This window comes from Canis aureus, chromosome 26 (assembly GCF_053574225.1).
Source record: "Canis aureus isolate CA01 chromosome 26, VMU_Caureus_v.1.0, whole genome shotgun sequence".
NCBI classification, from domain to species: Eukaryota; Metazoa; Chordata; class Mammalia; order Carnivora; family Canidae; genus Canis; species Canis aureus.
Window position 1 is genome coordinate 21,256,583 of NC_135636.1, and position 13,390 is coordinate 21,269,972.

Below are 13,390 nucleotides of genomic sequence, written 5' to 3' on the forward strand. Positions count from 1 at the left end.
ATCTCAGGGGACTTGCAATTATCCAATTAACACAACACACCAGTTCCAAGGCGTCCTGGAATTCCTCAGGGCTGCTCAGATAAGGACTGACAGGAGGAAAGATCCATGAAGTTCTGGTCCTTGTCTGTATACACAATGCTGGGGATGATTAATCCTCAGCCTGGGGGCGGCAGTGGGAAGGGGATGGAGGTGGGGGATGCAGATCAAAGCCTCTCAGACAAGATGACTAGTCTTGGAACTCTGGGAGAGAAGGGCACTGTCAGCTGTAAACAAAGTGTATTTAATATCATCGCTGCTCTTAGTAATGCGCATCCACCACCCCAGCCATGGGGCAGCAATGTTCTTTCTGCACTTCCGCCCCCTTTACTTATCTTCACAAGATAAACGGAGACAAATATCCACTCTGTCACCCCAGCGAAACCCATTCTTGGGGACTCCTGGATTTGGTTTTGTTGCAGGATTACTCTGCCTTTTAGTGCCTGCGGTTCTCGGTTCTCGCTTCAAAGAATGAAGAGGTGGACCAGAGGAAAGTGGCAGCAGCAAAGCAAAGTTTATCGAGCATGAGTATGAAGCTCCTGGAGAGGGAGGGAGGCCAGAGAGGGCTGACCCCGGAGTTTCTAAGTTCACCGAGTTTTGCAAGCTGTTTTGCAGAACTATCGTAAGCAATCCTGGGGTGCTGAGTCGTACCACTCAGGGCTTTGTTTACGTTATCTGTCTGCCTATTAGGTTAGTGTCTCTGTGCTGATGGTCATTTTTTGCTGACACCTGGGGGCTTAGGTCTTAACCACCCCACTCCCTGTGATAGGGACAAATGCCTTGTGCTTCATTGTCTTATTTCAGGATAGAAGTCATTTCTGCAAAGGCTGCAAAAAAAGAATGTCAATCCGGTCCTGTCTAAACTGCAAAACAGGGTGTCAGTGCTGTTTTCTTTCAGCTGTCCTGACTTGGTATTTTCTTGTGGGGGACCCCGGCCCTAACTACCGAACTGTCCAACTAACTCCTAACAGTTTGAGCCTGGCCCTGCTTCCAGACTCTTCTGAGGACCCACTCTCCTGCCAGTTTTTCCTCTAAAGTCCTGCAAGCCTTCCTATGGACAGAGGTGCCTTCCTCCTTTGGAGAAAGGGGCTTCCTCCTCATACCAGCTCATCATTCAGCCTCCAACTATCCCAGGAAGTGGGAATCACCCAGCAGGAGGTTCAGATTCTTCAGAGGTGAGAGTGCTGCCTTTGCCTCACTGCACCCACTAGCCCTCAGACTTCTCTCTGGCCAGCCAACTCCCTCCCTTTGTCAGGCCTTGGAAAGGCAGTGCAGGAAGAGGTAACAATGGTGGAGAGCAGGAAGGAGGTGCCAGGCCCAGCACCAGGGAGAAGGGAAAAAGGCAGTGAGAGCCTTGGCTAAGGACCACAAAGTCTTGGTGGGGAAGGAGGGGCTGCAGGGACTGGAGTAGCTCAGGCTCTCTCAGTAGGTGGGGCCAGGAGCAGGGGTACCTGGGAAACAGGCCTCCCTCTGGAATTCAGAGTTGCACGGCTGGCTGTCTAAGTCACCGACCTCTGGAATCCATAAGACAGGACAGAGGACTGTGAAGAGCATCCAGGGGTGCCATACTCCCGCAGGGCAGCTTAGGGTGAGTATGACATTCTCCCAGACCCGTGGCCTCCTGGCCTCAGTTTCCAGGATCCTTCCCATCACCTTGACCCTCAACTGGCAAGAGAGAAGCCTGGGTGGCTGCTCAGAAACCCGGTGGTCAGCAGAGACAGTGGGGTTGGGGAATACGACCCTGCAGAACTGGGGCCACATGGAGCAGTGACCTCAAGGCCAGGCCTGGTGGGAAGTAGCTTTGCCGCTCCCAAACCAGCCCCCGGGTTTGTGATCTACCCCTCTCCGGTTCCCCAGCTGCTCTAGAAACTCCACACCTAGGAGCCTGCAGCCACCCCCTAGGGCAAGGTTGACCTCAGGGGTCCTGGCTGTCGTTGGAACCAGCATGAGACCAGGAAACGCTGGACTCTGGGTTCCCATGCCTCACAATTTTCTGGGGGCTCTTTTCTTCCCCAAAGGCAACCCTGAGTGCCCTCTCAAGAGGAAGTTCTGCCCTCTGAACTCATTTTAAAATATGACCTGCAAACCAGGTCAAATGCAAATGGGACTCACTTGTGGCTGAACCCTTCTAAGGGGAAAAACGGGGGCAAGTGAGTTTTGCTGGAATTGTCAAAGTCTTCTGAAAGTCCCATGCTTCTATTCCGGCAGAGCTTCTCCCGACTGAGGTCATTCACTGGCTCATTATTAATAGATGTTTCTGGAGCAGCATCTGGGCACCTGGGGAAAGTTTAGAGCAATAAGGGACACGGTCCCTTCGCTCCAGAAGCTCATGCAATGGGAACAAGGGAGGAGGTTCCTTGGAGGTTCAGGCAGGAGGGGACAGATGGAGGAGGCCTCCTGCAAGACGTCACCTGTGGATGCTAGCCCACGGCGAATGAGAGGGAAAGGCATCACTGGGAGCAGGAAGGGCAGGAGGTGCGGCAGGAGCGTCCCGCGTCCTTCGGGGAACATCCAGGGCCTGTGCGCCCCTCGGAGCCGGAGAGTAGAGGGGCTTACCTGCCCCTTCGGGGAGGGTTTCTGCGGGCTCACGAGGCTGCGGGGCTCTTGTCTCCCCAGCCGCTCACCATGTGGTGGGCCCCGCTGCCGCTGCCGCTGCTGCTGCTGCCCACCGCGCTGCGCCCCGGCTGGGCAGGGCCGCCCCAGGAGAGGGGCCCCCCTTTCCGGCCGACCCCGCAGGACCCCCGGGCCAGCGGGGCCGGCAACGCCACGGCCTCGGCCTGCGAGGGGCTGCCGGCCGCGGGAGCCTCGACCTTGAGCCTCGCGAACCGCAGCCTGGAGCGCCTGCCCGGCTGCCTGCCGCCCGCGCTGCGCAGCCTGGACGGCAGCCGCAACCTGCTGCGCGCCCTGAGCGCCGCCGAGCTCGGCCACCTGCCGCGCCTGCGGGCGCTCACGCTGAGCCACAACCGCATCGCCGCGCTGCGCTGGGGCCCCGGCGGCCCGGCGGCGCTGCACACGCTGGACCTCAGCTACAACCGGCTCGCCGCGCTGCCGCCGTGCGCCGGGCCCGCGCTGCCCGGCCTCCGCTCGCTGGGGCTGGCCGGGAACCCGCTGCGCGCGCTGCAGCCGCGGGCCTTCGCCTGCCTCCCCGCGCTGCGCCTCCTCAACCTGTCGAGCACGGCGCTGGGCCGCGACCCCGGGGCCGGCATCGCCGACGGGGCCTTCGCGGGAGCGGGCGGCGCGCTCGAGGTCCTGGACCTCAGCGGCACGTTCCTGGAGCGCGGTGAGTTCGCAGCCGGGCTGGGAGGGCGCCCCCGGTGGGCGGGGGCGGGGGTGCGGGGGGTGCGGGGGGCCTCCCCAGAGGGTGGCGACCGGGCTCCTCGCTCGCGCTGCGGCTCGAAAATAACCCCACCTCGATTTCTGGGGCGCAGCGGGCCTTGTTCGAAGGTGGGGACTGTGATTCCTCGTCGCCGCTTTGCAGGGGAGGGGACCGAGGCACGGAACGATGAGTGTCCGGCCCGCGGTCTCGCCGCTCCAGCTCGAACCGGGCATCCGGGGTCCAGAGCCCAGCCTGAGCCTCTGCTCCTCTGCTACTACCCAGCAGAGCGCGCAAGTGCTGGCAGGAGGGGGGGCGGGGGAGGCATGGCTTTGGGGCCCATTGAATGAATTTGGCACCAAGCATGCAGTTAGCCTGAAGCAACAGGTGCCCTGAGGATGAATTCATGGATTTTTCTACTTTGGCCCAAATTGTTTCTGTGAACGTTGAGTCTTCAAATAAGACACAGGGGGGAAGGGAGTACCACTTCCCCTGTACCTGGCACGTTTTGACTGATTCACAAGGTTGGTTTTTACTTCTTTAAAAAACACTTCGCGTGCCTATAATAACCTGTTCCACTACAGACAGAAGGAGGAGCGGGAATGGGGAACAGGGGAAGTGGTACATCCTCCATTTGTTAGGGGAGCCACAAAATTAGGTTTCTGGGCCTCATCCAGCCTTGCTTCTCCTCTGCTCCTTCCTTACCTCTCTCAAAAATGTCACCACTTTCAGTAGCCATTAGAGTGAAGCCTGGGGTAGTTCACTGTGGAGTTCAGCAAGAGGATGAGGCAGGAGAAGCCTTGGAGACCCTATCCTGGGTTTCAAGTCCTCGCTCCATCCTTTCCCAGCTGTGTGGCGCTGGGCCTGTCATTCTCCTCTCTGACTTTGGCTACCTCTGGGGCTGGAAGGAAGGACAGACTGGTCACCTCTGAGGGCTCTTCCAGCTGAAGTGGTCCATGCTCCTGAGCTTCCCAAAGCTGCTAACTGTGCCCATACTCAGCAATGGCCTTTACAACTCACCCTGTCCCTTTCATCGTTTCTGTAATGCTGTGTCAGCCTCTCGGGTGTGTGCCCTCCCGGGTAGTGGGCAGTTTCCCCTCTGTATTTCAGTGCAGTCAGGGTGGATCAAAGACCTGCAGAACCTCACATCTCTCTACCTGAGGAAGATGCCCAGGCTGAGAATCCTGGAGGGGGACATTTTCAAGATGAACCCAAACCTGCGGCAGTTGGATTGTCAAGACTCCTCAGCACTTAGCTCTGTCCACACGCACATCTTCCAAGACACTCCTTGCCTACAGGTCCTTCTACTCCAGAAGTAAGTGTTTCTAAAACACATGTGAATCACATAACTGATTTCTGCCCATTGCACCAAGCTGAACACGTGTAAGCATTGTATAGCACTAACCAGACCTTAATTCCTCTCCCTCTGCTCCTTCGCATCCTCTCTGGATTTCTGTGCTTCCTCGTGCTTTGGGTGATATTTTGGTCAGGTACCAGATAGTACATTGGCCTAATAACTGTGCAACAAACTCTCATGCATGTAAAGTTTCCTTTAAGCCCAGGCTGAGAAACTTGCTGGGGGAAGAGGGGATGAAGCATCAGGTTCTTCTCTATTTCTGGATCCACTTGCCTCCCCCCACCTCCCCTCTGCCACCCCAGGTATTTATGCAATTCAGCCCTTTCAAGGTTTGAACGTGTCTAGGGAGGAAAGGTGAGGGAGTAGAAAGGTCCTACTTGCAGCTGGGACCCAGGATCAGTCCTTTCAGGCCTGGTTGTCCAGAGTGTCACTGTATTTACCTTCCTTATCAAGAGCAGCTACTGTCCTGACTTCAACAGGAGAAGCAGAATCCCTTTGCAGATGACCCCAAGCCACCTCCTTTCATGGGAGCCCGTATCTGGGCCCTGGGAAGCACCTTTGCCTCCATCATCACTTTCAGTGTAGACACTTCTTTCTTTTCTCTGCTAGCTCCAGCCACAACCAGAATATTCACTTTGAGGTTTGTCATGAGAGAAAAGGAAACAGAACATGCAAGAGCACTTAGCTCAGTGTCTGGCACATGGTGCGTGCTCTACCATTCGTGAAGATGATATGGTGGCTGTGAAGAAGGTGATGGGAATAATGGCAGCAACAGTGATGGTGGTAATGGTGTTGATGTTGGTAGTCATGGTGAATTGGTGATAGTGATGGTAATCGTGATGATGATGATGGTGGTGGTGGTGGTGATGTTGGTGAGAGTGATATCCTCTCTGGCTCTGACTCCTCTTCTGAGCTTCAGACTTGTGGATAAGGTATCAGATGAGGAGCCACAGCTCAAATCCTGACTCCACCCACTTTCACAGTCTCTGCAGACCCCAGGTTAAGAACACTTGTAACCCTGTCACCCCATTGAGGCAAGAGGTCGGTCTAAATCATAATTTGATTGAGCCTCCTGCCAAGTGAAAACCTTGCAGTGCTTCCCATGGCCTGAAGGAGAAGGTTGAACCCCTTCTGGCTCATCCTAGGCCCCTCTCCCCCCAACTCTACCACCTGTGCTCCAGCGTGGGGGAAGGAGCCACTTGCTTTCTTGTGCTCTCAAGTCTCTCCATCGGCCCTGCTGGGCCCTCTCTCCCTCTTCTCAGCCTGGTCTACTCTTGGCTCTCCTTAGCCCACCCGCCCCCTCCCCCGGGGAAGCTGTTCTAAATACCCAGTCATGTTTGGCTGCCCTAGCATAGCTAGCACCCACTGGTGAGGAGATGGCCACCTCCCTGGCTGCTCTGCCAACCCAGTGTGCCCAAAGCCCTCCAACAGTCCCCTCTGACATGCAGGAGGGAGGGGCAGTATTTCAGCAAAGAAGTGAAAAGAGGTTATTTGGGAGAGCAAATAAAACTTCTTTCACACTAGGTCTTTGTAGTTCAAATGGAGAGACATGCAACACACACCAGGATGTGAGCCAGGCCCTCCTGTAGCCCCAAGTAGGTGGTGATTCAACTTGATTTTATCACATGCAAGTTGCACAGGTGGCAGAAAGGGCCACCAGATAGGGAAAGGACTCATTTTCCTTACCTGAAAAATGAGCAGAATATTATTATGTCACTATATTGTCAGAATGATGTCAACGAGATGATGAATGTAAAGTACTGGGCAATGTTACCTGTTCAAAAATATGATAATCCTTTCCCTCTCCCCCTTCAGGCAAAAAGAAAAATATTTCCCTGGCATGCTGAAGTACTAAGTAAACTCTCATCCTAAGATTCCACTCTAGCTCTGTGAAATCTGCTGAAAGCAAGCATGCATATATGTATATACTCATATATGTGCATTAAGAATCAATATAAATAGCACACACATGTATCTGGTGTTCCAGAGGGGACAAGTGTCAGGTCTCCATCACCCTGGAGTGTTAGAGCAGATCTGAGGAGTCGGTCCTTACTCACCTAGCACATGAGCTTCTCCCCAGGGTAGTTGAGGAAGGCAGAAGGTTCCCAGGCAGGTGGAGAAAGCCAGCCTTTAGTCAGAAGAAACCTGAAAGTCAAGTACAGCACCTGTAGCTCAAGATGAATTATAAGTATGTGTAAAAGAAGCCAGGAGACTCAAGGAATTGAGAAAGTTCAGGCCAAATGCTCTGTAAGACTCTAGGGAAGAAAGAACGGAGGATTGAGAGGGGCCCTGTCATTGCTGAGTGTGCTAGACCCTTTGCAAAATGGCCCCAGGAATTCCTCCCATCCTTGCGGACACACCCTTTGCAATGTGACTGCAGCTCCTCCCATCAAGAAGTAGAGTCTTTTCTCCACCTCTGGAACCTGGACGTGGCAATGTGACTCGCTTAGGCTAGTGAGACATTAACAAAAGTGACATAAGCAAAGACTTGAAAGTGGTTGAGCACTGGAGCTTTCCCTTCCTGGCTGGTGGGGACCCCCACCACACCACCACCACCATGTACACTAGCCTGGGCTAGCCTCCTGAATGATGAGGAGTACATGGAAGGGGCCCCAGCAAACCTAGCTGAGGCTCCATAGACATGAGGCCAGCCTAGTCTTCCAGCCCCAGCTGACCTGACCCAGACCACAAGAACCACAGACTCCTAAGAACAAACATTTGTTATTTAAAACTACTAAGTTTTGGGGAAATTTCTACTCAGCCAGAGCTTAACTGATACACTTCAGTGAGGCATCTTCCACCAAAGGACTGGTGCTGAGTGCCATCAGCACTCAGTTCAACTGCCGTAGTATATATTCAAGAGTGTTCTCATTAATAAACAACTTCTTCCATCTCTTGTGACTGGTCTATAATAACAGTATCTCACTTTTATGTAGAGATTTACACTTTTAAGCAGTTTCATTATCACAGACTCTTTGTGATGTAACAAACGGGCAGGGGAGTATTGTCTCCATTTGATAGGAGGGGTGATAGTGACTGAGTTGGGCTGGTATCTTGACAGATGATAAGTGAAGTCTAAGGTCTTTAAAGAGTTTTGTCCAAAGTGGTGTCATCTAACCCCTAACAAAATGATTTTGCGGTGAAACCACCATGGCTCTCTGGGAGTAGTTTTGACTTGATTTTTAAGGCCTGACTTAATTAATTTTTGTGTTTCAGCTGCAACTTGAGTTCCTTCCCTCCTTGGAACCTGCATTCCTCCCAGGTCCTATCCATCAGCCTCTTTGGCAACCCCCTCATTTGCAGCTGTGAGTTGTCCTGGCTCCTCAGGGATGCAAAGAGGACCATCCTAAGCAGGTAATACATTTACAGAGCAGAGGACTAAGAGGCGAGCTGAGTTCTCACAGCTTATGTCTTGCTCATCTTGGGCAGGGTGGCCATCCCCCATGTAGTCACACTCAGGGCCCCCCAGTGAGGGAGGCTCTTCATTCCAGCCAGCCAGAGTGGCACAGAGCATGGAGGAAGGAACAGACACGGCAGTTTCAAAGGGGCAAAGCCAGGAGGTGGGGCTCATCACTTCTACTCTCAACTCAGTGGCTCAATGTCAGTCAGCAGGCCACGTCCACTACAAGGGAGGCTGGGAAAGATAGTCTAGTTTTGTGCCCAGTAGGGGGAAAAATGGGCTAAGTGAACAGCTATATCCTCTCTGCCAAGATAGTTTTATCTTTGTTCTATTTTATGGACAAGTGGGTTGGGGCCCAAAGGGGGCGGTGCCTGCTTAGGGTCAAGCAGCTGTTGGATGAAGGAGGCAGGATGTGTCTTCCTTCAAAACTGTGCTCTTAACCACTGGGCCCCCCTAGTGAGTTCCCCAAGATGCAGCTGGTCTCCTGCATCATTCAGTCTAAGGCCAATGGGCTTACAGAGCTCTTGTGGACCAGGGGAAAAAGCAGTCCTTCAAAGACTTCCCATTGGGTGTTGGCCAGATGAGCTGTTTTTGCAGTGGGGAGCCATGCCCAGACTGGCCACCAGGAGAGAATGGGGGCAGCTAGGGACACCTCCGGAGACGAGAACCCTCACACCAGCTCCACAAGCAAAACTCTCCTCCTTGCAGCTCACTTCAGGAGACCCTTCCCCGCATCATGTGTGGTTGTTTTTTCACGTCCCACCCAAACCCAGCTGTGAAGTGGGGCTCCCATCCCCTTCATGTTACCTCCGAAGGACCCAGATCCTTTGCAGTGAAGGGTCTCACTCTAGTTTTAATGAAGAGGTTGAGAGTGCTGCCTCTTCACACCACTTACCACTGTTGATTTCGGCTGTATTGCTTGACCACTCTGTGCCTCTACTTCCCCATCTGTAAAATGGGATAATAGTGGCTACTTCATAGGGTCATACGGATTAAATTAGTTCATACAATACAAGCGCTCAGAAAATGTTAGCTAGTATTGAGTATTATTACTAGTAGTCAGCCAGGAAGCAGATGGTCGGCCACCAAACGGCAGACTGCCTCGGAGAATGGGGACCCCCCCCCCCCCGGCCTGCCCTGGGTTTGGGTTCCGCCAGCGGCTGTGTTGGGCAGCTAGTTCCTCTTGCTGAGCTTCTCTGCCCAACGGGGATGATGAGGGGCGCCTCCTCCACAGGCTGCCCCTAGGGTCAGCGAGGCGAAGGGCGGCCCGAGGGTAGCATGTGGCGCCCGCAAAGCCCAGCACCCGAGGAGCCCCGCCTCCAAGTACCTCCTAACTTGCTGGCGTCCCCTCCAGGGCAGCAGACACGGCGTGCGCACCAGCCTCGGGATCCCACGGCGTCTCCGCGGCCCCCCTCCCGCTGTCCCGGCTGCCCGCCGCCTGCCCCCGGGCCCGAAGCGCCGCCGTCCCCGAGGCCACGCGTCCCCCTGGGCCCTTCGCCCACGCGCCGCCGGCCCCGCGCGCCGCCGCCCCACGGAGCACCGCCCGCCCCGCTCGGCCTGCGGGAGCCGGACGCGGCGTCCCCGAGGCCCCGGGGCTGCCCCCCGCCTCCCGCGGCCCGCAGGCGCCCCCTCGGGCTCCCCAGCCGGGTCCCTCCGAGGGCGCCATTCCAGTCTTGCTGCTGGGCGACTCCAGCGAGGAGGAGGCGGGGGCGGGGGCGGGGGCGGGGCAGCACGGGCCGGCGGCGGCGCCTCCGCGGGACGCGCCCTGCGACTACCACCCCTGCAGGCACCTGCAGACCCCGTGCGCCGAGCTGCAGAGGCGCTGGCGGTGCCGGTGCCCCGGCCTCAGCGGGGAGGACACGGCGCCGGACCCGCCGCGGCTGCAGGCGGTCACCGAGGTCGGCGACACGTCGGCGCTCGTCCGCTGGTGCGCCCCCAACTCGGCGGTGCGCGGCTACCAGATCCGCTACTCGGCCGAGGGCGGCGCGGGGAACCGGTCGCAGTCGGTGGTGGCCGGCATCTGCGCCACGGCGCGGCAGCACGCCCTGCACGGGCTCTCGCCGGCCACCGCGTACCGCGTGTGCGTCCTGGCCGCCAACGCCGCGGGCCTGAGCCTGCCGCGGGCCTCGGGCCTGGGCCGGCCGCGGGCCTGCGCCGCCTTCACCACCAAGCCCAGCTCCGCGCTCGTCCTGGCGGGGCTGTGCGCCGCCTGCGGCCTGCTGCTCGTCGCCAGCCTGCTGCTCGCGCTGTGTCTGTGCCGCCGGCGCCGGGCCCCGCGCCCGCCGCGCCGCGCCGCGCACCTGGTGGCCTACAGAAACCCGGCCTTCCAGCCGCCGCTCGAGCCCCGGAGCCGCTCGTAGCCCGGCGCCCTGCTCCCGCCCGCCTCGCGCCGCCTGTGCGCAACGGCCGCCTGTGCGGGGGGGCTGGGGAGCTGCGGCCGGCCGAGGCCCGCGCCCCGGGGCGCACGGGGAGCCGGCCACGCGCGGGCTCGGGCGACGAACCACGGGCTCCCTGCCTCCCGCTCCTCCGGAGACCTTGGAGCTCGCACGCCCCCGGGTCGGCGACGATAGACTGGGTGTGAAAGTGGGAGGAGACGGAACGGTTCGTGCAGTTCAGCCCCTTTGGCCATTCGAGGTGACATTCTCAGGTCATTGCAGGGAAGTACGGTCCTGGTCCCGGTCAAGCTTCCTGCAGTCTTCTGGGAGCATCTGAGAAACGCAAGGATAAGCTGTCCTTTTTGAAGTCAGTTTACTGTACTTCACAGTCTAAGTGGTCAAAGAAACTATGAACTCCTTTTCTTAACAAAGCATAATAAGGTGACTTTCAGGATCTTTTTTTTTTTTTTGAGAAGAAATGAACAAAAAAGAACCTCAAGGCTCTAGCTAGAGGCCAAAGCATTTTGCTCTCAGTTCCATCAAACAGTGCCTTCATGATTTGTATCTGAGTATGGATTATGTCTTACTACATCCTCTTTTCACTTGCATACCAACTTTAAAAAAGTGATTTTATAAAAATTATGTGGCTCCAGATTTTTAATTTTCTACATCAGCATTTATTTTACTTTTCTGTCACTATTATAACAATTATCACAAACTGGGTGGCTTAAAACAACAGAAATCCATTTTTACAGTCCAGGCAAGAAAACCACAACGGAGGGTATCCATAGGACTGGTTTCTTCTGGAGAATCTTGAGAATTATTCCATATCAGTCCTTGTTGCTGGCAATCCTTGGTGTTCCCTGGGTTGCAGATAAATCCATTCTATGCCATCATTGTCTATGGCATTCTGTGTCCAAATTTCCCTCTTTAAAAATTATTGCCCTCCATCTTTCCAGAGATATAATTGACATATAACTTTGTGTACATTTATGGTATACAGTGTAAGGACTGGATACCCCCTATATATTGGGAAATGATTACAAAATACTTAGTCAACACATCCTTCAACTCACATGGTTACTTTGATGTGTGCTAAGAACTCTTAAGACCTTATAAGCAAATTTCAAGTATACATTATTAACTATAATCATCATGCTGTCTTCTGAGGATCATTAAATCTCCCGAACCTACTCATCTTGTAACTGAAAGTTTATACCCTTTTATCACATTCATCCATTATCTTCCACCAGCATGAACCACCAATCTACTGCTGTTTCTAGGAGTTGGGTTTTGGTTTTAGATTCTATATACAAGAGGAATCAAACAGAATTTGTCCTTTTCTGCCTTATCTCACTTGATATAATGCCCTCAAGTTCCATCCCTATCATTACACATGGCAGGATTTCCATTTTAAGGTTGAGTAACATTCAGCCATAAATTTTATAAACACACACACACGTTTTATCCACTCATCCATTGACACTTGGGTTATTTCCATGTCTTTGCTATTATAAATAATGCTGTAGTGAACATAAGGGTGCAGATCTCCTCTTCAAGATGATTTCATTTTCTTCCAGTATATACCCAAAGTCAAACTTCCCTCATCTTATTAAGGCCCACCCAAATCCAATAGGACTTTATCATCCAGGGTTACTTCTGAAAAGATTCCATTTCTAATAAGGTCACATTCACAGGTACCAGGGCTTAGAACCTGAACATATCTTTTGGGGAGACACAATTCAACCCAACCAGCATTTATTTGTTTAAAAAAAAAAAAATTCAAGTTTGATTCTCACATATCTTGCTTCCAAAATGTGCTGTAGCACCAAAAAAAAAAAAAAAAAAAAAAAAAAAAACACATGCTGCAGAAATTCAGTATATCCAGGTTTGACCTGAATAGGTATTTGAAGTTTTGAAAAGGCTTTCTAAAATTCTAAGGTGATTCCAAGTTTCATCACATATGTAACCCATGAGAACTGGATTAAGCAATCTTTTAAGATACCTACCAGCTCGTGATTAAAAATTGGAAAGCAAAAGCCAAAATTGTGACTAGCATAGACTCCAGACATGTAATCCTCTCAATGCCTTTTTTAGCTATCAGGACCGAATCCTATTTTATAAAGGAGGCACCAAAATGAAATTTGTTGTGCTTGACTCTGTATGCATGAATGTACACTCAAACATGCCTAATAGAATTCCAGTGTTTTGCAAACTAGCACAATTCATGTTTTACAACTGTCCAATATCCAAAACCCTCAAGAAACTTGTCCCATTTTTTTCTAAGGGTTGAGGTTTATTAACCAGAGCCAGATGAAGACCTTCATATTAAAGAGACTCTGGATCCAACACATAAGTAACTCCAAACAGCATCAACACTAAACCATGAAATAAACATATGAAGTGCAAAATCCTAATTTTTCCCATAATCACTCTATCTCGAGTTCTCTCATTTTAAAACATTTTTGTGCTCCCACTTTGCTAGTGCCAAGACATGTTCAATGTGTCTCTTGGGTGGGAACTCCACCTCCAGCCTTACTCCCTCCCAAGTTATGACACTACACAGGAGGTTCCAGAAAGGGAGACTGGCCAGCTGCTAGAGGCCATCCTTTTCTTCCCTCACACCACCCTCCGTCTGATTTGGTGACAGTGTCCCTGGCTGCAAGCTTCAGTATGTTTCAAGCCAAGGGCAACTCAGCTGCCAGCCTGGGAACAAGGAAGTCAAGACCAAATGCAACAAAGGAGCATACTGATCCAAGGATGCCATTGCCAAGAAGCATGCATTTTGCTTCTTATAACTCCCATCTTAATTTAACACAGCTCAACAAGCTGTCTGGATAATCTCATTGCATCATTCCATATTACACTTATGTCTTACTACATCCTCTTTTCACTTGTATACCAACAGT

At 53.2% G+C, this 13,390-nt stretch overlaps 1 protein-coding gene and 1 long non-coding RNA gene across 3 annotated transcripts; one reads left to right on the forward strand and one right to left on the reverse strand.

Annotated features, from left to right (window-relative positions):
- The first annotated feature begins 1,231 nt into the window (after positions 1 to 1,231).
- LRRN4 (leucine rich repeat neuronal 4) lies at positions 1,232 to 10,596 on the forward strand. Its single transcript, XM_077872263.1, has 5 exons — positions 1,232 to 1,624; positions 2,653 to 3,316; positions 4,460 to 4,664; positions 7,923 to 8,060; positions 9,461 to 10,596. Exons 2-5 carry the CDS (start codon positions 2,662 to 2,664, stop codon positions 10,464 to 10,466), a joined length of 2,004 nt encoding a protein of 667 aa, XP_077728389.1. The 5' UTR covers positions 1,232 to 1,624; positions 2,653 to 2,661; the 3' UTR covers positions 10,467 to 10,596.
- On the reverse strand, positions 3,421 to 9,572 carry LOC144297993 (uncharacterized). Of its 2 annotated transcripts, XR_013364997.1 has the most exons (6): positions 9,434 to 9,572; positions 9,002 to 9,054; positions 7,067 to 7,157; positions 6,764 to 6,851; positions 4,370 to 6,392; positions 3,421 to 4,250 (listed from the first exon to the last, which is right to left on the reverse strand). It is a non-coding gene; the product is annotated as an uncharacterized LOC144297993 (long non-coding RNA). The 2 variants fall into 2 exon arrangements; XR_013364998.1 differs by lacking the exon at positions 3,421 to 4,250 and having other exon boundaries at positions 4,885 to 5,692.
- Positions 10,597 to 13,390: the final 2,794 nt, after the last annotated feature.

Coding starts and splice junctions, on each gene's coding strand:
- LRRN4 (XM_077872263.1), top strand. CDS start 2,662: ATGTGGTGGGCCCCGCTGCCGCTGCCGCTGCTGCTGCTGCCCACCGCG. Junction 4,665..7,922: donor CAGGTCCTTCTACTCCAGAA/GTAAGTGTTTCT, acceptor TTTGTGTTTCAG/CTGCAACTTGAGTTCCTTCC. Junction 8,061..9,460: donor AAGAGGACCATCCTAAGCAG/GTAATACATTTA, acceptor CGTCCCCTCCAG/GGCAGCAGACACGGCGTGCG.